The sequence below is a fragment of the Cinclus cinclus genome, chromosome 4, assembly GCF_963662255.1.
Source record: "Cinclus cinclus chromosome 4, bCinCin1.1, whole genome shotgun sequence".
NCBI classification, from domain to species: domain Eukaryota; kingdom Metazoa; phylum Chordata; class Aves; order Passeriformes; family Cinclidae; genus Cinclus; species Cinclus cinclus.
The window spans coordinates 57,730,855-57,752,854 of NC_085049.1; the positions used below are offsets into that span (position 1 = coordinate 57,730,855).

Consider the following 22,000-nt stretch of genomic DNA (forward strand, 5'->3'; position numbering starts at 1 on the left):
TTTGGATTTCTTGGCTCTGGAAGTCAGGATCAGAAAAGGTCAGCCAGCAACCATGTACTTCGATCTGCAAACAAAGTGGTGTTTAAACTCAAACAACTTTGTGTTGTTACTTTCTGATTTGAGAAGCAGGTATGAGAGTAGCAATGTGTGTGTGTGCAGTGCATGGAGCCTGGAACAGACTTAAAGAAAGGAATGGGCTGCTCTGAAAAAGAGAACTTGGCTGAGGAGATGCAAAAGACTGACAGGATTTTATTGAAGCTGAAAATACAAAAAGGTCAGATTGTCTCCCACCTTCTCAGCATCCTTCCCATCCAGCACATCATAATGAAGTATCAATATGCATAGTGACAGCTCCAGTCCAGCCATTGGACTGCTGCTCCCAGCTGTGTCCTCCAGCAGGCCACAGACTAAACCATCTAAAAGCCATGGTTATTTCTGGTATCTCAGCTTTGAACAGAGGTCCACTTAGCCTCTTTCTGGACAAGAGGCAGATATCAGAGGGTATGCTGACCTAAAGATCTCTGAAGAATGCTCCAAACCCTGGCTGCTGCATATTTAAGCTGAATCCTAATAATAAACTCTTTCAAACCAGTGACTCCCAAGCTGTGCAATAGGTATGGGTACCAGCACACCATGGTGTGGTACACAGGTGGGAATTCAGATTACTATTGGCATGTTCCTGTCACCCTGTTGCTGTTGGTGCCCTAACAATGAGATTTCCTACAACAAACCAGCCTAAATCTTCATTGCTAACCACAGTGGGCAGAAGTAAGAGAGCAGCAAGAGCATTTTCCTGTATCACTTCAGGTTCCCAGCATAAGCCATAGTTAACTTCTCACACTGCACTTAAGGCTCTCCATGACAAGCAAGAGACACAGAATGGCGGAGCAGTGGGTTTGGTGCTGCTGAAGCAGAGGTAAATCCACCTCCACCCTAGCCCAATAATACAGCCTGAATGCACAGTACCTCCTGCCACAACTGGACCTCTTCCCTGACACTGCCAGTAACAGGAAACACAAAAGTTAGTTAAAAGTTAACAGAAGTTAGTTTTTTTTGCAAGATGTAGATGTTCACTAGAACTGTGTTAAGACTGCCACCCTCCAATCCTTATGCTCACCTGCTAGCTGTGTACCTGGGCATTTTTTGCAAGTGTTACACTGTAATATTTAAGCGCTAACTTGCAGCAGACTTAAAAAATGGGTCCAGTGAAAGGTGTTAGTCTAGCTGTGAAAAACTTTGTATTCCACTTGTAACCAGACACATTCTCCGCCCTCTGACAGCAGGCTCTGGAAAAGGTGAGGATTAAGCCTCAGTGCACATTTCTTAAGGCAGAATGTTTACTCAGCTTCTAGCATGCAGAATTAAATGTGTGTTCTTCTCATAGCACAAAGCCTCCTGCTGTTCAAGGCATTCACTTTCTCTCTCATGCAGTTGAGCAGTATGGAGGTGGCAAGAGGTGCCTGTTCCAAGCATTTCCGTGATGCTGGCCAGCTGCTGAGTGCACTAGTCAGGGCTGGTAACTGCACGTGGCACTGGTCACCACCTACATCGAGCTGACATACTTAGGAGTAGGCAAAATATCTCTGGAAAGGGTATCTTATTCATCGCCAGCCCATCTGGTAAAAAGTAGAGCAGCTCTTTTACCCCAAAGTCACAGCTGCAGCATTCTTGTCTGTTGGCTTTGTTGTGCAAAGCTTGCTGCCTCCCCATGGGGCAGCTGTGGCAGCACCAACAGCAACAGTCTGAGCACCACTGAAGAGTCAGTCTGGCAGGAATGGCCACTGGCAGCAATGTTTAGTCAGCAATCTGGGAAGCAAATTTCAGCTTCCTTTTCTTCTCTCTAAGGCTTCTCCTGCTGTTTCAGGAAGATGATTTGGCGCCTATTACCTGTTGTCCATCTTCTGCATCTTCAGGCTGAGTGATGTGAAGCTGGCCAGGAGGTCTGTAACCTCATCCACCTGACAGAAGAATACAGATGGCCATCAGGAAGGGGAATGCAGCTGTGCAGCTACCCACCCCGACAGAAGAAACCCCTATGCAGCAGGGACCAGCCCTGCACTAGAATTGCCAGTAATGCCCATGCTGAGCTTATACTAGGACAGGATCTTTTTGGTACCAACAATCATGCAGAAGGGCGACTATCCTCATGATCAAACAAGCCCTAATCTAAGGCAATGGGAGCTTCTCCCCATTCTTCAGGAGGTGATACTTAACTTCCACTCTGTGTGATTTAGCCAGTCCTTAAAATACAAGCATGCTGCTACATTACCCAAAATTCAACAAAGGTGTTAGGGCTGTTTCCTCTAAGCCTGTTTCTAGGGGCCAGTCATTTGAAGGAAAAAAACCCAGGCCCTGCAACCCCGTGTGGTTGTGCTGATCCTGGCCTTAAACTGACTATGCCCTCAGCCCATCTGATCCTCAGCTTCCCTGCTGCTTGGCAGGGAATGTTTACCTAAAGGAGCAGCATGAGTCATCATGTAACTTGCCCACAACTCAAGGAGGTGAGTCAGAGTAGCTCAATGCTGCCTACCTGCTCCTTTGTGCTAGTCATCTGTAGCCTGGAGCAGAGGTCATCCAGCTGTTCCTTCTGCTCATGCCTCCCAAGACGATCCAGGTATTCCCGCAACATCTGGATAATCTGAAACAAACAGGCATAAGAGGCAAACATCAGAGAGCTGTACCAGGCTGGGGTGTTTTTACAGGAAAAATCAAACTGCAATTAAATTGTCAAGCACACAGCCTTGAAGTTGCAGCACATGGCAGAGTGGCAGAGTACATGACCCCTAGAGACAAACCCAGGCAAAGCAACTACATGGCACTAATGGCAGCATCAGAGGCCAGTGAATCACCAAAGGCGTTCACCAGTCATAGACAGCCTAGCTGTGATCCTTGTGCCTGGTTAAGAACAGGGAAGAGAGATAACCCCAGCTGAAACAGCATAAGGTCTAGCCCTGAAAGCACCAGACTTTTCTTTATGGCTAGTTAGCTTCCCTCTCTGTGAGGAGCAGGGCCTTCTAATTCCAGCAGGATCTGCTTGTGTACAGAGGATAAAAATCCTTGAGGCTATGTGGCTCCTGAAGTGAGGCCCACACCCTATGCATCTGCAGCCCCAGGAGTGCTTTCCTATTCCAAGCCTTCACATACTGGAGCAGGATAGACTGTGCTAGGAATACAGAGAATGTGTACACCACAGCTACAGCCTCATGCTGTGGTCCCTCTCCTGCCAAAAGGCATCTGTCTTACATCGTGGTTGAAGAAAAGATAATGCTCCATGCAGCCCAAGAATTTAGACACTCAATGCATCCTTAGCTTACCACAGCCAAGGGAGGCCCTGGAAAAAAAAATAAAGTAGAGGCTGGGAAAGCTCTCCAAAAACAGAAGTCAAACTCCTCCCACAGCAATTAAGAGCCTATAGATAGGCATTTAAGTAAAGGGTGCAGGAGGCTGCTAGGGGCTGCACCACCTTACCCGAACGTGGGACCGTTTCTTTTACCTGTTTCACTTCAAGGCGTACAGCCTCCAGGCTGTGGGAGAATCCTTCCTGAAGGATATTCAGCTTTGATTTAGCAAGGTGCAGTGGGGTTCTGCCAGCTCGATCCAAGGCATCAACTCTGGCCCCTGGAAGATGCACAAACAGGGACAGTGAGGTCTGTCTCAGGATTTGGTGTCCCTGGGGAGTATCAACAGGGCAGGAAGGGGATAGGCTGTAACTATTACAAAGGAAATGTTACCTCCACGAAGCAGCGTGGTGATGACAGGAACGTGATTCGTGCAGGCAGCTGGGGAGGGAAAACACAGGACACAAACCTCAGAGGTACAAACAAAAATGAGTTTCTGCTCAAGCAAGAGCTTGGTGCTTCCCAAAGGGCTTCTTTGCCAGGGGAAAAAGGAACAGCCCAAATGCTAAAGTCACCTCCCACTCAAGCCTGAGTACTCTATCTGGAACACATCTTGCACTCCTTCGGGCTGGTAGAGGGAGGGAAATCAACTTTCTCAAATTTTTTCTTTGACTCTTTGTGAGGAGTGAATCTAATGAAGTGCAAAGAGACTCTCCTAGGTCCTTAAACTTGTGCATGCATTCTGTAAGGCACAGGCAAGAAGAAGGGGGAGAGGAAAGGAACAGTAAGGAGGCTCTCACCTCACTTCTCTGCATGCAAAGCTCATCTGTGTGGCACTTACCCAAGTGTAAGGGAGTATTGCCCAGCCCATCTCTCTGGTTTGGGTCAGCCCCATGGTCCAGAAGCAGCTGGACTAGAAACAAGGAAATAGAGACATATCAGTCCCTTCCCTTTGCCCCACAGGTCCATGTGGCAGCCACCAGCTGTCTTACGGGTGATTCTGTTGAGCTCATCAGCCTCCTTACTGAGACAGGGACAGGGGTTTGCACAGCAATGCAGAAGGACCCAGCACAAAGCCATGCAGTGCCACTGCTCATGGGCTCCCTGACGGGAAGAACTGTGAGGAAGGACACCCTTCCCTCTGCACCAGTATAGCTCTTAAACTGGGAGGTCCTGCTCTCCCACCAGGAGGCAGACATGGCAAGCCCTGGGGCTAGAGTTGGCAACTTTGACACAAAAGGAACAGGAAAAAGCAACCTCTGACACGTGCTGAATCAAAATTAAAAGCACCCTTCAAAATCTCTGCCACAGAGAGGCTGGGAAGACAGAACTCCCCCCTTGCTCACCAATGTGATCGTTGCCATTGCAGGAGGCAAAGTGCAGGGCTGTCCGGCCTTTGTCATCCGCAGCACAGGGGTCAGCTCCGTCCTCCAAGAGTTGCTGCACTGACAGAACCAAGGAGAAGAAAGCAGGTAAGCTGAAGGGGTACCTGATCAGAGAGGGGTAATGCTATCTGCTCTTTTGGGGGTAGATACACATGCTGCCAGCTGCTAAGTCAACTGGACTTGAATCAGTTCCCACCAGAATCCTAGCTCATCAAAACCAGCCTTAGCAGCATAACCTCCACCCTCTGATTCACCCTTCACCACCTTCCACATGTTGCCATAAAAGATAAGCCAACAGCTCTAACGGCTGAACGTCTACCTAGCCAAATTTTCAAGCTCCAAGGACAATCAGCAGCAAATACCTAGAGAAGAATACAAAAGGATAAGAAGGACTTAGGGCTAACTCTTGGTTTCAGTCAGGTGCATCTCAGGCACTTCCCAGGCTAGAATTACTATCCTGTGCTTACTACCCCTCCATGGGCTTTCCCCGTGAATTTACATGGTCATTTTGTGCGCCCGTGTAAACTTTTGACATCAAAATGGACCCGTGGTCAGAAGTTACACAGTGTAACCACAGGCAGAGATAAAAGCCACTTCTTCACACCTGTTTTGACTACGCTCCTTCCTAACCAATGGTGGCTACAGTTTGGGAAACAGGAAGGGGAATGCACCGAACTGCCAAGAGGCGAGCAAAGAGATCTGGTAAAGGGTGGAAAGATTAGGGACATAAAAATAGCACCTACAGCAACACGTGTTAGGGGCAACTGTAAGGGCTGTCACTCCTGCTGTTTGGAGATCATCCTGATATACTGTCTGGTGTGTAAAATAGAGCTCATTCCATTGCTGTTAAAAATGCTGGCAGGTTCACTACATTTTGAGATCTTTAAACAGCATATTCTACAACAGTCGAGACTCTTTCAGGCCACTGAAAATCACCATTCATCTCAGCTTCCAGAAAGTGAATTATAGCCACCTTTGAATCTTTTCCTGTACACCTCCTACTTCAAGTGTTGTACAGAACTAAGAGGAACACCTGAAAAGATGGAAGTGGCATTAACAAGGAATGTTTGATACTTCAGAAGAAAGACAGGGAGACTGACAGTGAGAACCATTATTAGGAACTCTTTAGCTACTCTTCCCCTGAACCAAGCAGGAATGACATAACCTCTCCACCTGGTGTCACCACAGGAAACAGTGAAGATGTTTACTTGTTGAAGAAAAATAAATTAATCATAGCACACTTCCTCAAGTATCAGAGTAAACAAAACACAAGAGGATTGTAGACATGGAAACCCGTCTATCAGATCCAAGGTGGACTGAAACCAAGACTTCCATAAAACTGTATTCTTTCATCTTCCCGTTGGAAATGATATAATTTTTCAATAATTTCAGTGAGTGGTTTTAATTTACTTTGAAATTAATTGCTTTAGTTAGTCATCATCTGTAAATTTATTAATTATAAAAAGTGTGTGATTCTTAAATTATTCTTAGCCAGTATTCAGCAAACAACATACTTTTGTAGGCACACAGCTTGGGGAAAATACTGAAGCTTTAAATTTCAGTACCTATAGAGGACACAGTACTAATTAATGAGAATTATGTAATTTATAAACAATGAACATTAATTTCTTTGTCTGCTAAAAAGCATAAATAAGTGAAGAAGTTTTATATCTGTGTCTGAGTGGAGGCCAGAATTTTATGAGCCAAAAAAATCCCTCCTGGCCAACAACAAAGTAATATCTTAAACACTAACACTAAAAAGAAAGTGTTAGAGGGGTTTATTCACCCCAACAATTTTAGAGGATTTTGTAACAATTTACTGGTGACCCAGGTGAGACAATACATTTGACATTCCACAGACTTACAGGATCAAGGACTTTGGTGCACACTGAAAGACTTTTTTTCAGGGAAATTTTTCAATCCTCTGATCCAGGTGAGTTCAAGGCAAAAACCCCTGGGTGCTTATTAAGACATCACTGAAGGTTTAAAAAGGTATATCTAATCATAAGTTTGCACTGTCTAACACGATGGAGTTAAGAAAGTGATGATATAATTGGTTATTTTCTATTAAAAATAAGTGTAAAACTCTCTAAGTGAATATTAATGGAATTGTGTTTGAGTCCCACTGCCTAGTTGGAAAACTGGAAATGTAAAACTATGTAAGTGACTATCAAAAGTTGTCATTTGAGTCTTCACCCTCTGCTTTGCCCACAGATTAGTCAGGCACAATGCTGCTTGCACAAAGAGCTACCCTGAGGAAGGGCTTTGCCCAGGTATTTCTTTGCTTATTAAAGCCTATGGTACATGTTAGTGCTGGACAATGTGAGCGTGTGGCAATCTGTGTTATACGTAAAAACTGAGTTTTTATGAAAATTCACTTGCTCCAAGAGTGCTGAAGCCACTGTATGTTTACTGTGAATTTCACGGTATTTGATGTGTTCTAAATGTTTGGTGTTCAGTAATGTAAATTGTTAAAGCAAGGATTGTTTGCTCAGAGCTTTCTCCTTGGCATTAGCACAGTGGCTACTGCTGTTTCAGCGACTGGAATTGCATTTGTGTGCACAGAGCGCTCTCTCATGGTGGTTTTAGTGATTGCTGGAATTTGTTTTGTTTTGTTTTTTTTTTTATTGTGGGTTTCTGTTTTTCTTCTCAAGCCCAGGAAGAGGGGGAATACCCAAATGTTTGCCTTTAGGTTGTATTTTGCAGCAATGGAAAGAATTTAAAAGCAATTCTTTAACTCTGACACAGTTAATGGAATATTGTATCCTCTGATGGCCAGATAATCTATTAGATAATAAAGAAAAGTGGCCAGTTAATGGTATTTTACACCAAAATGGTATTTTAAAGTTGATGTTATATTGCCAAAATAACGAGAAATGGAATGACATACCATACATAGCACCTCAAGCAGTGATGAGATTGCCAAAGACAAACACAGAGAAACACACTGAGGAGCAGAAGCTATTAGAGATAACTTGAAACATCAAGTAATTAATGTAAAAACACCACGAATCAAAAGTGTAGTCAGTAAGCGTAAAGTATGTTTGCAAAACAATCCACAGCCCAACAAAATACCTCCTTTAGTGACTGCAAAAGGAGGAAACTGTCATGGAGCTTATAGGCAAATAGATTTTTTTGAGTTGCCTGAACAAGAGGGATATGGATACCTATTGGTTTTAGCTGACACATTTTTGGATAGCTTTTTACACCAACAAAGGAAGAGAAGTTACCAAGATATTGTTAAGAGAGATGATACCCCAATCTGGAATTCCATTTGGAATGAATGATCTGTGACATAACAAGACACAAGCAAAATTTTTGCATTTTAATGTCTTAAGATTTGTTATACACCCAATTATTTAAGGGGAAGCAATCTGAGAAGAAAATGAAGATCACTTCCAAAGGGGGGAATTGTTGGAAATGTCAGAACTTTCCAGTCATTTTAGTTAATTGTTTTAATTACCTTGTAAGTTAATTGTTTAGTCATAATCAATAAATATGAAATAATTATAATAGCGTGTTATTCTTACATTACCCTTAGCCAGCATCTAGCAAAGTTGTCATTAAGTTATTTTTGTAGGAACGCAGATGGCAAAAACTACTAAAACTTTTAAGTTTTGATAAACCAATTCTGATATTCTTCAATTAACAAAGCCTGAGAGAGATAGATGTAGTGTTGAGGTTGAGACATTTGGAAAGCAGAATTTATGGACCACAGGGGCATTCTTCAGAAACCAGAAGGAAAGAGTCCAGCTCTGGCTCTAATCTACTGGGTCATGCTGCCTCATCACACAGGGTATGGCTTAGATAATTGTAACTTTTCCACCTAAATCAAAACATTATTCTCTTGCTGGTAACAACTGGGCAAAAGAATTTACCAAAACAGCTGGGACAGTGCAGTGCTGATTTAGGTCCAGGCAGATGGAAACACTATGAACCAGGTGCAGTGAAAAAGTGAACAGAATAACCAGCGCCACTCTGCTCAGAGAACAAATCCAGGCTTTAAAAAAAGCATCTTCTAGATCTGAAGTATGTAATGCTTGCTGTCCACAAACTATCTGCACCCGCTTCCTCCTCTCCTAAAGTATGAGCCCTTGATATACTGCATTTCCAAGAAGAGGTTCCAAGTGGGACTGACAGAAACCTTACCTGTGTCCAAGTCATTGCTATTGGCAGCTTCACGCAGCCTTTTCAGAGCTATGGAGGAAAGAAAGCGATTACTAGAAAGCACAGAGGACAAAGGCACGTTTCCCTACTGAAACATTCCATCCCGGTGCTCGAGCGCAAGTGCGGGGCCAAATCACGCTGCTACGGGCTGCAGAGAATGGGAAGCAGATCAAAGCACCAGGTAAGAATCGTTCTCCTCGCCTCCTCCCGAAGCCGGTAGCGGGCCCGCCCGCTCCTGACGGGCACCGTCCCCTGGCAGGACCGGGGTGCCTTCCCCAGCCGTCCACCGAACCGAGCCGACCTCCCTCCCGCAGCCCCGTGCGGAGCCGGCCGAAGGAAGGACTGCTCCGCAGCGGAACAGCGCCTCTGCGCGCCCGCCGCTCACCGTGGGCCTCCTTGCCCGTCGGCCCCAGCCGGCGGTGGAGGCGGGTGGCCCTGCGCAAGCGTCGGGCCGGGATCTTGCCCGCGGGCTCCTCCCGCTGCCACAAGACGTGCAGGTAACCGAGGGGTGCGCCCGGTTCCAGTGGCGGCAGGGCGATGCGCGCCTGTGACTCTGACTCCGACTCCGGCTCCGGCTCTGCCTCCGGTCCCGGTTCCGGCCCCGCGCCGGGCGCCCCGTCGGCCCCACCGCCGCCCTCCATCCCGTCACGGCCCGGGCCGGGGAGAGGGGCGGGGCGTCACCGTAGCAACGGGGCGGGCCGCGTCCTCTCTACCAATGGAGGGCGACACAACCCCGTGCATGCAGCCAATGGAGAGGGAGCGGGTGGGAGGGAGGCGGGGCGGGAGGGGGGCCGTGACCCGGAGAGCCTGACGGGCAGTTGTTTTCTCCAATCAGATAGAGCAGACGGCCATGGCCGGCCCGTGGCTGCTCAGCGGGATGAAGACAGGCAGTTGCTTTAGCCAATAGAAAAGCAGAACCGCCCCCGTGCCCGCCCCGCCCTTGTGCCCGTGCAGCTCCAGTCCCGCGTTTCCGCCCGGAGCGCTTTCCGTGCCGCGCTGCCGCCATGGCCTACCCAGGGGAGGACTACGACAACGAGGTGCGGGCGGGGGTCTGGGGGGCGCAGGGGTCGTGTCCAGGCTGTTCGCGGGGGTCTCACTGCCACTCTCTCCCCACAGGCTGCCTACGACCCCTACGCGTACTCCAACGACTATGATATGCACACGGGTGAGTGGGAGGGCCCCACGCGCGCCCCTGGCCTGCTTGCGCCCGGCTGGGCCTTCGCGCCTCACTGCTGCCTCACTGCTCCTCCTCCTCCGCAGGAGACCCCAAGCAAGACCTGGCTTACGAGCGCCAGTACGAACAGCAGACCTACCAGGTGATCCCCGAAGTGATCAAAAACTTCATTCAGTATTTTCACAAGACCGTGTCAGATCTCATTGACCAGAAGGTGTACGAGCTCCAGGCCAGCCGTGTTTCCAGTGATGTTATTGACCAGAAGGTGTATGAGATCCAGGACATTTATGAGAACAGGTACAATACTCTTCTTCCAGCAGATGGAAGTCACTGTTTTAGTTAAAACTGTGATGCCATTAAAGGGAAAAGCTGACTACTACCTGTGCTGTTCCAAACTTGGGATTTCTCTGAAACACGTTGGGGTTGGTTACTGTGGGAAAAAAATCCCTGGGTATTTCCAGCCCATTAGACTAATGTAGGTATAAACGAGTTGTGATCTGTCTGAAGGGAAGTGTCAGCCCTGGCCTAACAGGAAGGGAGGCTGCAAAAAGGGATCTCAATGGTGCTAGTCAGGCAGTTTTCAGAAAACTCTGAGGTGTAGCTTTTGTATCTCTTCCCAACAGCTAGTTCCACTCCTGCTTGTAGCCATGTCAGCTTGATATAAAGGGAATGTGGAAGTGACATACACATCTGTTTCATGCCTAGGGGATAAATAGAAATCTCACTGCTTAGTTTGCAATTCTAGTTCTTTGCTTCAAGGTCGGACTTGGTAACAGGGATTGGTGGTGCTGTTCAGCTTTCACCAAGTCCGAGGTCTCTCTCTGTTGTCATCTCTTACTCCACCACTGTTATACTGAGTGTGAAGTGGCTTCTCATACTGCATGTGTGTCTGTTTTTCAGCTGGACAAAATTGACAGAAAGGTTTTTTAAGAATACTCCGTGGCCAGAGGCTGAGGCCATTGCTCCTCAAGTTGGAAATGGTGAGTCTTCCACTTTCCCTTGGGTTATCAGAGAGAGAAGGAGCTGAATCCCTCCTGATCCTGAGTTAGCAGGTGCACAGCATTGTTGCTGCCTGAGTCAGTTGCCTTTGTTCACTCTGGCAGCTCCTTCAGCAGATGCCTGGCAAGAAGTCAGACTTGAGCAAAGCATCTTTTTGTGCCTCCCTTTATTGTTGTGGCAAGAGGCTAATAGGCCTTGTGTTGTGTTAATGTCCTCTTCTGTCATCTATTCCAGATGCAGTTTTCCTGATCCTATATAAGGAGCTGTACTACAGGCACATCTACGCCAAAGTCAGCGTGAGTGTTGGCCCTGTGTCTTCTTGTGGGTTGTGTGCTGGATTCTCTGTGCCAGCAAACTTGACAAGTCTTGCTGCCATTACAGTGTCAGTGATCCCTAATCTTTGCAGGGCAGGATTGGATGGGTTTGTGAGCTGTAAGTCACACTGATTTTAGGGACGCTTAAAATTCTTACCTTTTGTTAGTTTAGTAAGGATTCACTGATTGCTGAAAAGCAAGAAAGACTTGATTGCCTGTCTGAGGTTCATTAGCTGTCTCTTCAAGCTTGGTGGTGATGAGTGTGCAGGTTTCTCTGGTAGCTCAGGTGAATCAGGAGACTGGATCTGAGTGTTCAGGAGGCTCTTTGTTGCTAACAGCAAATGTAATGGTTAGTGAGTTAGGGACAAAGAGGGTGTTGGAAGATAACTGAATTTTCCTTTTTATTGCTTATGTGTGTTTCTTTGTGGGTCCTCGTCAAATGAGCAGGCAGTGAGAAGGGGTGGCACAAGAGGAAGGTTCATTATTTGTCATAAAAACCTCATGGGATCAGAGTGCCTTATGAAAAGGGAAACATGGATACTGTAAAGGATGGAGAAGGAGGAAATGAAAGGAATAATGATCTCTTAGTGAGAAAGTCATAGTACTTGGTTTTTAAAGGAAAAAATCTCAACACATTCATGAGTTATGGGTAAATAAGTAATAACTGCAGTTTTACTATGGACCAGAGGGTGGAGAAATGGGCACTTTTGAAAGGCTGCTGTGTTAACCCAAGCCAGGCTTCAACAGGAGAAACTGGTTTCTCAAGCTGTGCTATTAGTGGTTCTCAGACTCAGTGTCTCCAGCTGAAACAAGAACCAGTAGGTCAAAGTGTTTAGAAATGATGTCCAGAAATGGCATTGTTGATGTGTTCAGGCTTCTCATGAGCAGAGAAGTAAGGAGAGCTGGTGAAGGTAGTAGGAAGTTCCTGAATCTGAGCAGCAGAGGGGAACAGGGAAGGTTAATGCAGAATATTCACCGGAGGTTTGGCTGCTTGACGTCTTGGGAAAAGCTACCTGTACAGGAAAAGAAATCCCTGTTTTGTGGGACAACAGTGCTACCACTTTCAGGTTTTCTGGGTGATGCTGGTTAAATATTGGCTCTAGCATTCCTGAACTAGACCCTCTACTATTGTGACTGTCCTTATGCTGCTGCCCATGAACTCCCTCCTGCCCTTCTTGAAATGAAGCAGACTCTGCTGACTTCTCTTTGCAGGGGGGACCCACGCTGGAGCAGAGATTTGAGTCCTATTACAACTACTGCAATCTCTTCAACTACATCCTCAGTGAGTTGCTGCAATTAATTTCTGATTTGTGAATTTTGGAGAGAAAGATTGAATGGAAAGGGCAGAGCTGAAGAAAGGGTCAGAAGAACTTCAGCATGTTTGTTTATAAACAACAGAGGGAAAGGTAGTCTATAAGCTCTCTGCACATTTGAGTTTGTTGAATGAAGAGCAATTTACATCCATGGATTTAAAACCACTACAAGCAGAAATAGTTTCCAGTGCTTTCTGAAATACTGTAAAGACTAAAACTTACTTATCTTTCTGTCTTGCTGAGAGCTGCTTTACCTATCTTTATTAAAAAGTAAAATGAATCAGTAAGCTAAAGAGAAATTGCAGTGTTTCACAACTGTTTAGTGTTGTTAATTCCCCTTGGAACAAATGTTAGTGTTTATGACTCCCTGCCAAGCCTCATGTGGAGAATGGATCAGTTAGGGTAAACCCTTGCAGTCTGTGTGCAGCTTCTGAGAGTTGATGCTGCTGAGCAGTCGTGCTCTAGAGATTAACCCTGTGCCTGTTCATAGTCTTTGAAAGTGAAGACAGTTGAGGTAGTCAAAGCTGCATATCTCAGCCTTACTGGCAGCTTCATTCATCTGGTGCTCCATCTCCCATTTCAGGGAAATTCTTGTGTTCTTTAATTTGTCTATTCCTCCAGTTCTGACAATGTTCTTGCTGAAGGTGTTTACCCTGTCATCTGTTCTCCTACAGATGCTGATGGCCCTGCTCCTCTGGAACTGCCCAACCAGTGGCTCTGGGATATCATAGATGAATTCATATACCAGGTATGTGATTATAAGACTGGGCCATTTTGGGGTAACCTTGCCTTTATTAGTTATATAACTTTTCCATCTCTTCCCTTGCTGTGATTTCCATAGCAAGGGTACCATTGCAGGTTGAAAATCATTGGTGATCACTGTAACTCTTGTGTTAGCAGGTGGATGAAGTAGTTGTAAGCGTACAGGTTTTTAAGTTACAGGGTACTGTTTGGGGAGTCCTGAATTTTTGTGCCTGTTTGTCTTTCAGAACAAAATTTCTATCTTTCTTAGTCAGTGGGGCCTTTATGCATGCACTGAGAGATTGATGACCTGATTTGAAATAAGCTGTTGTCTGAGATCTTGACATTAAGGAATACTTTTCCACTTACTGTTCTGAGTGCAACAGTACAGATTTCGAATGCTGTTCGTTTTTCTCTTTAGAGAATACATTCCCTTCTCTGTAACTTTTTATTATAGAGCTGCCTGGAATTCCTCAAGTGCTGTCTTGTCAATCTTGAGAACAAAAAGGATGTGTGCATATAGGGGAAAAAGATGTGTGTATGCAGACACATTTTATAATGTGGTTATTCTCTTTTCTACCTGTTCAGACAGCAAATTCGTGTTTAGTTGCCTTTCCTAAGAGATCCTTTTTTTGCTTTGATCTGTCCCCTGGCCCTTTCCTTCTGTACTGTGTAATTTTTTTAGTTGCTTTAAAGGTGGTGTAATCTACCATTTTGATTTCCATGTGATCGCACATGAAACTTTTTTTTTCCCAAGAAACTTGTAGTTTATTGTAATGCATTTGTGAGAGCAAGTTGTAAGCTTAGTGCACTTAGCTGAGCATCTCCAAACAAGCTGCTCATCACTGAATCTCTGCTTTTCCCTGTAGTTCCAATCTTTCAGCCAGTACCGCTGTAAAACAGCCAAAAAGTCTGAAGAGGAAATTGATTTCCTTCGTTCCAACCCCAAGATCTGGAATGTCCACAGTGTCCTTAATGTGCTGCACTCTCTGGTTGACAAATCCAACATCAACCGACAGCTGGAGGTCTATACAAGTGGAGGTGAGCTTTGAGTGGTGCCAAGCAGCACTGGTGCTGCCTTGCTTTAATTTGACCCAAATTGCTTAACTTTGTTTGAGAGATGGATCAAACCCATAATCAGTGGATGGATTGGCTGGGAATGGGTTCTGTTTGCCTTAGGTGAGAAGTACCAGTGATTGCATTTCAGGCAATGCTCCCTTTGTTTTATACAGAAAAGTATTGAAAAGGAAGCTTGCTTCCTTGGAGGATGGCATTGTGGTTCCTTTTTTCCCAAGGTGACCCTGAAAGTGTTGCTGGTGAATATGGGCGTCACTCCCTGTACAAGATGCTGGGCTATTTCAGCCTGGTTGGGCTGCTGCGTCTGCACTCTCTGCTGGGAGATTACTACCAAGCCATCAAGGTGCTGGAGAACATTGAGCTCAACAAGAAGGTAATACAACATGGTTTAACCCTTGTATTGCATTCTTCCAAATGCCTCTGTTCATGCATGCTGGTGAAACATTGCTGTACTGAATCTTCCAGCTGAGGAACTGTTTGTATCTGCTGTAGTTGTCAGGAGTTTGTGGCTGAGCACAGCTGGAGCTTTGGCATTAAATCAAGCCATATGATAATGCCTGATGCTGTTGCAGCACAATTGCCCAGTTTTTTAGGAGGTTTGCTGTGTTGTGCAAGGCAGTGTTCTTACAGAGGATACTGCTGGAACAGCAAGTGGCAGTGCAGTGGTAACTACCTGAACACACCATTCTTATCTTTGTCAGTGGCTCTTTCTTGTATTTTTGACTTCTGTTCTCACTGTGCCTGCTATCACCCAGACTGTTTTTGCCTTAGGATTGAATGCTTCTTGTGGCTAATAAAAGTTCAGCTGCAAATGGGTTTGGGCCAAGACTTGGCACAGATCTACATACGTGCTGTCTGGCACAGGATGTGGAGTGAAATAGGGGGAAAGGGAACTGAGCACAGCAGTGTTAGGCACAGAGCAAGAGTCCTGTCCTTGCAGGAAGCTGAAACTGGAAAACATAGGAAATGGGATGATATAATAAAACAGTGAGGAAGCTGCTGCAGGGATGGGTGGGAGGTGAAGTATCCTGAATTAACCCTCTCCTTTCCGTATTTGGGATGGGATTGAAGGCAGAGGTGGCTGGATTGTGGCTAACAAGCAGTTTGAATTGTTTCCCCTCTAACATAGCATGTTATTCCTTCCTTCCCAGAGCATGTACTCCCGGGTGCCTGAGTGCCAGGTGACCACCTATTACTACGTGGGCTTTGCATACCTGATGATGCGGCGTTACCAGGATGCCATCCGTGTCTTTGCCAACATCCTCCTCTACATCCAGAGGACAAAGAGCATGTTTCAGAGGACAACCTACAAGTATGAGATGGTAAGAGATGGAATAAACTAGACTTCCTAAAAGAAAAAGCTGCTGTTTTCTTTCCTGTCCTTCCTCTAGCTTATGTCTAATGGTCCAGCTTTGTTATCCTGGACTTTGCTGGTGGTGGTGACTGGGGATCCTCTGAAGTCCTTTGCCACGTGTGATAATATTTTCTCGTAGCTACATTACTAATTACTTCGGGTGTTCCTTATTCTGTTGTCCCAGGTCCATCTGCACTCTAGCTCTAGGCAGGGTTGTTAATGAATATCAGCTGCTGATGATACTCTCCTTGATGCTCCTTCAGTCTTAGTTGTGTTTCTAGTCCAATGCAGGTTGCTGCCATTGTCCGATATATTTTCATTAGCTGATAATTATTCACAGACACAGCTATAAGAAAGCTCCTCTTTCTTTCTACCTAAGTTGTCTTACCTCCTGATTTTGGTTCCTGTTTTACCTGTTCTCTCCTTTTTATCCTTAGGATTAATTCCTAACTCTTTGTTTAGCCAAATCCTGCCAGTCTTAATTCCATGACACTTCAAAAAGTTGGTATGTCTGTTTCAGCCATGCAGCTGTCCGTTTCATGCCACACTCCAATAAATCTTTTTTCTCAGTCTTTTCTTACTGTCCCTTGCCAAGAGATGATTGTTAAAGTATCTGCCTTCCCTTCTCTGCATGTTCTTGTACCAAAACAGTCAAATGTGCTTCTGGCCTTCCGGGTTCTGTGTGGCTCTGGATGCATTTACTCTGCGCCTTCCTCTTATCCAGCCCTCTCTTTTATTCCTGAGAGCCTTGATGTGTTATTCATCCATTTGCTTTGCCCAGAGGCACTGCGTCTTTGTGTTGTCCCCCTTGAGCGTTAGGACCATAAAGGATTCTCCTCTGCGAAGTGCAGCTGCCAGCTCCCTTGGGCACCCTAAAACCTGAGCACTCTGTGGTGCTGACAGGGTCTCCTCTCTGTCTCAGATCAACAAGCAGAATGAGCAGATGCACGCGCTGCTGGCCATCGCCCTCACCATGTACCCCATGCGCATAGACGAGAGCATCCACCTGCAGCTGCGTGAGAAGTACGGGGACAAGATGCTGCGCATGCAGAAGGGCGACGCGCAGGTCTACGAGGAGCTCTTCAGTTACGCTTGCCCCAAGTTCCTCTCCCCTGTGGTGCCCAATTATGACAACGTGCACCCCAACTACCACAAGGAGCCTTTCCTGCAGCAGCTCAAGGTCTTCGCTGATGAAGTTCAGCAACAGGCCCAGCTCTCAACCATTCGTAGCTTCCTCAAACTCTACACCACCATGCCTGTGGCGAAGCTGGCCGGCTTCTTAGACCTCACAGAGCAGGAGTTCCGTATCCAGCTGCTCGTCTTCAAGCACAAGATGAAGAACCTGGTGTGGACCAGTGGCATATCTGCCCTGGATGGAGAGTTCCAGTCTGCCTCTGAGGTTGATTTCTATATTGACAAGGTTGGTATCTGCCACTTGCTGGCTGGGAAATTCTTTCACCCAGGAAATTCTGGAACTGGCAGCACCTAGTTTTGTTCCATTCTGTGGGAAACCTTCCTTCTTCCTTTGCCATTTATAGGGCTTGGCTGCCCACGATGAAGTTGTAGCCCTGCATAAAAATAGTGTCAGTGGATGAAGAGTGATGGAATATCACAGGCAGCTTTGGCAGTCAGTGTACCTAGAAAACAAGCACTTCCCCAGGACAGAGGGAGCTGCTTGTCAGTGTTCTGGGAGGTGATAACTGAGTGACAGATAGTGTTGTTGTTTTTGTGTCAGTGGGATTGTCTTTGTAGGTGTACCCCAGATCTCTCCTTTGTTTGACAAAGCAGAGATGTTGCTTGGTCATGTTACATGCAGATCTATTTTGCACTGGAACAGCATTTAGTTGTGGCTGCTCTAGGAGGAATCTAAACATAAGGTGTGGGGCTATCACCATCTATTCTTGGAGCTCCAGCAGCAGGAAGCATAGCAAAGAGTCTCGTAGGACTTTAGTCAAAGCAGTAGCCATTAGGTTTCTTGCTAGGAAGGAGACCAGGTTTCCCTGTGTTCTTGGTCCTTATAGCAGACCTCTTCTTGCAAGGTCTCTTGCCATGTCTCAGCCCAGCTCTCATAGCATATAGCATGACTGAAAAGAGGGAAGCACGAACTGGGGTTGGAGCTGTCAAAGTGCTGTAAGGAGGACAAAAGCAGAGTGTGTAAAAATGTGGGAAGTGAATACACCATAAACTGGGACCCATCCCACACAAAGGTATGAGGGAAGGCAGCCCAAGGAGAACTGGATGGGTGACTAGCACACAGCAGGTATGTGTGATGCTGAACCATGGCTGGGGTGAAGCCCCTTAGGTTGATCCTTATGTTTGGCAGTTCTTGCTGTTTCCCTGCTAGCAGTACAGTCCTTTTCCTAGTCTCATCCTGTTCTCTTCCCAGGACATGATCCATATTGCAGACACTAAGGTCGCTCGGCGCTACGGGGACTTCTTCATCCGCCAGATCCACAAGTTTGAGGAGGTGAGGCCTGGGCAGGAGAGCTGTGTAGCTCTGTAGGAAACATGGGGCAGTCATTGGGCTGTGCAGACCCTTGAGGGTCCACACTTGTGTGAAACAGCTGTGTATTTCCATGCTGGACTTAGCCTGGCTCTGCAAGGCACTGGACAAAGGCAGGTGTTCTAACCAGCAGCTGATGGCCTTTGAAGAATGGTATGTTTTTGTGAGAAGTGCTCAATTGAGCCACAGTGGAAAAAGACGAGTGTTTTACTGTCCAGGGATGCCAATTCCATTGTCCCTAGATAAATGTGGTGTCCCCATCAGTTAAAACAACCAAAATGACATCTCTAACTTCACAACTATGGCTCTAGAAAATGGTCTCAGAGATTTCTGGAGCATGGATGGCTTCAGCACTGAGCTTGGCCAGGAGACAATGTTCTGTCACTGCTCCTCTCTCTCCCAGTGGAGATTGTTCTGCACTGGAAACTCAGGGCAAAATTCTGAGATTTGGGGACTTAATACAGGGTTGTGATATGCTGCTACAAGTTTGCATCCTCTCCTCCCCTCATCTTCCTCTCCTGTCTACTTATTCCCCTTCTACTTGACACACTGTATTTGCTTGAGAACTCTCTCGCCAGAGAGCTGGAGAGGAAGGAGTTAAGAGGCATTGGCTAAAGTCTGAGGAGAACAGTAGTGTGTATCAATCATTGTGTATTTTTCTGACTTTGCTTTCTCTAATTCCAGCTGAACCGAACATTGAAGAAGATGGGCCAGAGACCCTAATGTGGATGCAGTGCAAGCCTGGGCAGAGAATTGGGTGGGAGAGATTATTCTCTGTGTTGAGGGAGGGGAGCTCAGGACTCTGGCATTTCTGGAATCTCCTGTGACTCAGAAGGTATTTTGTACTTAAATATGCGGACTTGTTTGGCTCAAACTATCCTATGAAGGATGAGACATCTAATAAATTAGTGGAATTTTCCTGATGAGCATTTGTACACATTTATTTTTCCTCTGTGGACAAATATAATTGCATCTGGAGACATGGGCAGCTGCTGTTGGCTTGTGCTCTCTTTGATCCGTGTTGTTGCAGGTAACAATAGGGAGCAGATCTGCTTTTGTGCTCTGTACATTCACCATGCACAGCAAATGGGGAAGGTTGCAGAATTGATTGACAGGAAGAAAATGAGCTGTTCCACAGTCTCTTCACAGGTTGTGGAAAGAGATGCAAGTTAACACTATTCCTTTTAGCTTTTGCCCCATGCATTGAATAGACCTGAGTTGTAGTTATGTTCTTAGAAAGATTGCTTTTTTGCTTTTCTTCCCCTCTATTTTATTTTAGTTGCTATGGAGTAGAAATGCCCCAAAGTGGATTGTCGTGTTTTTAAAGGAGTGGGGAGAATTTCTGTAAACATTGAACCAATATTAACTGGTTGTCTGTTGAAATGTCCTTGCTGGAGGTTGTGTTTTATTTCAGCAGAAGTGATACCCAGGACCTGGCCCTTAGTTGAATGGAGTTTAGTTTCTCTGGAAAACTCCCTGAGGGCGTTTAATTTATTAAAATCCTTTAAATGCAAATTTTCTGTGCTCTCCTGCCACAAGTTTGTAGGGCCTTAAAAAAGAGGGGGGAAAAAGTTGAAAATGAGTAACATAAAGGGGGATCAAGGATCTGTAGATATTGGGGAAGAGAATGCAAAGAATGAATCACATCCCTCCACACCCTCTCTCCCTTTTGCCATCTTTAAATAGTTTGGTGTTTGAGTGGTAGAAACAGGTGCAAGAGGAAACCTTGCATGTGTGATAGAAAGTTACACAAAGCATGTTTCAGAAACACTGTCTGCCTTCTTGTACCTCTCCCTCTCATTTCTTTCCACTGAGAGAGGGGTCCTAGCAGTCCAGTTTAGCTCTGTGTGTGATTCTGTTTAAACAAAGGGAATAATTAGCCTTTGTTGGATTATATTCTGTGTTTGAATGAGGGTCAGGTTTCCTGTGTCCTAGATACTGCTCAAAAGTATGTTTGTTTCCCATCACAAAGTCAAGTAACTCTGGTGGGCAGGGTACAGGCAACATAGTGAGATTGAATGGGCAATTCCTGTTGGCCTTGTAGCTGCTGTTGTTGGTGTTATGGATGCTAGGAGCTCACTGTTTCCAGTTCTGGAGGGTTTGAGGCAGACAAATGATTAAGAAATTAAAGGACTGAGATGCCACTGCATTGCAGCAGCCCATGGGGAGCTGTGTTTATATCAAGCCAAATCTGCTCCTTTTTGATTTTAGGGCTGGCACTTTTCGTTCTGTGTATTTGCCAACAGCAGCGCAGTAAGCATAGCTGTCAACAGCAACTGCCCTACTTTCTTACTACCCAAAGCCTAAATCTTTCCCAGGACGTGTTCAGGTGGATGTTGATACACAACATGAGAACCCTGACAGGTAGCTCCATGATCAATTCTAGTTCATAGCATAGCAAAGGAATCCAGTGTGTTACTTGGGATTTTAATAGCTGGTTGGCATGCTGGAATTACAGATTTTAAATGCATATCTGTATCATCTGAAACACTCCAGTGGTTACAGGCTGTTCTCAGGTCTGTGAATATGCTGCTGCTTTGTTTCCATCTGCCAGAGCAGCTTCCAAAGGATGCACAGAGACCATCCACTGATCTCCCTGGCTCCACGCCTTCTCTGAGGGACTGCCGAAGGTTAACTGAGCAGGACTGGCACTTGGTGGAACAAAGCCAGGAGGAGCTTGCAGTTCTCACTGGGTGGGAAGATGGGCTCAGCGAGCTGCGGTGCCTGGCACTGCTTGAAGCCGGAGGAATGCAGGGTGTTCAGCAGCCTCAACAGAGCCCCGCTGGTGCTGGGAAGGCGCTCCGGAGGGAGGTGGGGGTGGCTGGAGCTCGAGCCTCGCCTGCTGCGGCAGGATTTGGTGAGTGGAAGTGGTTCTGGACAAAATGGTTTTGTCAGAGGGAGCCACGGTACAGGGTCATGCACTCTGTCTCTGACCTACAGTTGTGAAGGGGCTAAATGTAATCATGGAACCTGGAAAAGTCAAAATCTCACACATCCTACTGTCCCTTAGGATACATCAGGAAGATCCTGTCAGGCAGACCGGGGGGATGCTGAGTAGCCAGCTCAGTTATTACAAAACCGACACAATGTTTCATTTCCTTTTTTGCTATAGAGTATTTTTTTTCTTGTGATTTACACCGCAGTTTATTTGGGGCGCTGAGTGGGGAGATTGTACAAACAAGTCAGAGAATTTATTTTTCACTTGTTACAGTTCTGGGACTGTAGAATGATAGAATGTAACACTGGAGTAGAAGAAAGAGAGTGCTATGTGTGGAATCTGAGTGAAGGAAGGAGTGTAGAGCCCATCGAAAATAACTGCAGAGAATGAACTCATTAAATGTTTGGAACTGGCGGCAGTAAACTCAACATCAGTGTGCTGGTTTGGTCTTCCACAGAGGTAGCTGTTGAAGGTGAAAAGAATGCTAAGCCAAATAAAGTAGCCTTTTAATAGTGTGCTTCCCCCCGCTTGTCAAACCATCACCCCGAGCGTGCACACCAGCTCTTGTGACAATCCATCGCCACGATGCTGCGGTTCCTGAGATTGTATCGCACTCTTCCTCCGCTTCTTCCAGGGCTTCCTGTGAAGCACTGCCTGTGACTCCAAGTGTCTTGATCTTCAAAGCTCTCCTTGGCCC

The 22,000-nt window shown here is 46.0% G+C and overlaps 2 protein-coding genes across 4 annotated transcripts; one reads left to right on the plus strand and one right to left on the minus strand.

Moving 5' to 3' along the window:
- Positions 1-221: 221 nt before the first annotated feature.
- Positions 222-9,531, minus strand: ANKRD54 (ankyrin repeat domain 54). The gene is made up of 8 exons (XM_062492164.1): positions 9,276-9,531; positions 8,873-8,920; positions 4,685-4,783; positions 4,180-4,251; positions 3,732-3,779; positions 3,494-3,618; positions 2,531-2,638; positions 222-1,958 (listed from the first exon to the last, which is right to left on the minus strand). Exons 1-8 carry the CDS (start codon positions 9,529-9,531, stop codon positions 1,884-1,886), a joined length of 831 nt encoding a protein of 276 aa, XP_062348148.1. The 3' UTR covers positions 222-1,883.
- A 315-nt stretch (positions 9,532-9,846) lies between these two features.
- On the plus strand, positions 9,847-21,064 carry EIF3L (eukaryotic translation initiation factor 3 subunit L). Of its 3 annotated transcripts, none has more exons than XR_009933170.1 (14): positions 9,847-9,927; positions 10,007-10,055; positions 10,151-10,361; positions 10,965-11,044; positions 11,298-11,359; positions 12,590-12,659; positions 13,365-13,438; positions 14,301-14,472; positions 14,727-14,881; positions 15,660-15,830; positions 16,785-17,282; positions 18,249-18,329; positions 19,050-19,200; positions 20,920-21,064. XR_009933170.1 is itself a non-coding variant. In XM_062492156.1 (13 exons), exons 1-13 carry the CDS (start codon positions 9,895-9,897, stop codon positions 19,086-19,088), a joined length of 1,695 nt encoding a protein of 564 aa, XP_062348140.1. In that variant the 5' UTR covers positions 9,858-9,894; the 3' UTR covers positions 19,089-19,281. The 3 variants fall into 3 exon arrangements, 1 of the variants encoding a protein (XP_062348140.1); XR_009933169.1 differs by having other exon boundaries at positions 9,858-9,927; positions 20,925-20,941; XM_062492156.1 differs by lacking the exon at positions 20,920-21,064 and having other exon boundaries at positions 9,858-9,927; positions 19,050-19,281.
- Positions 21,065-22,000: the final 936 nt, after the last annotated feature.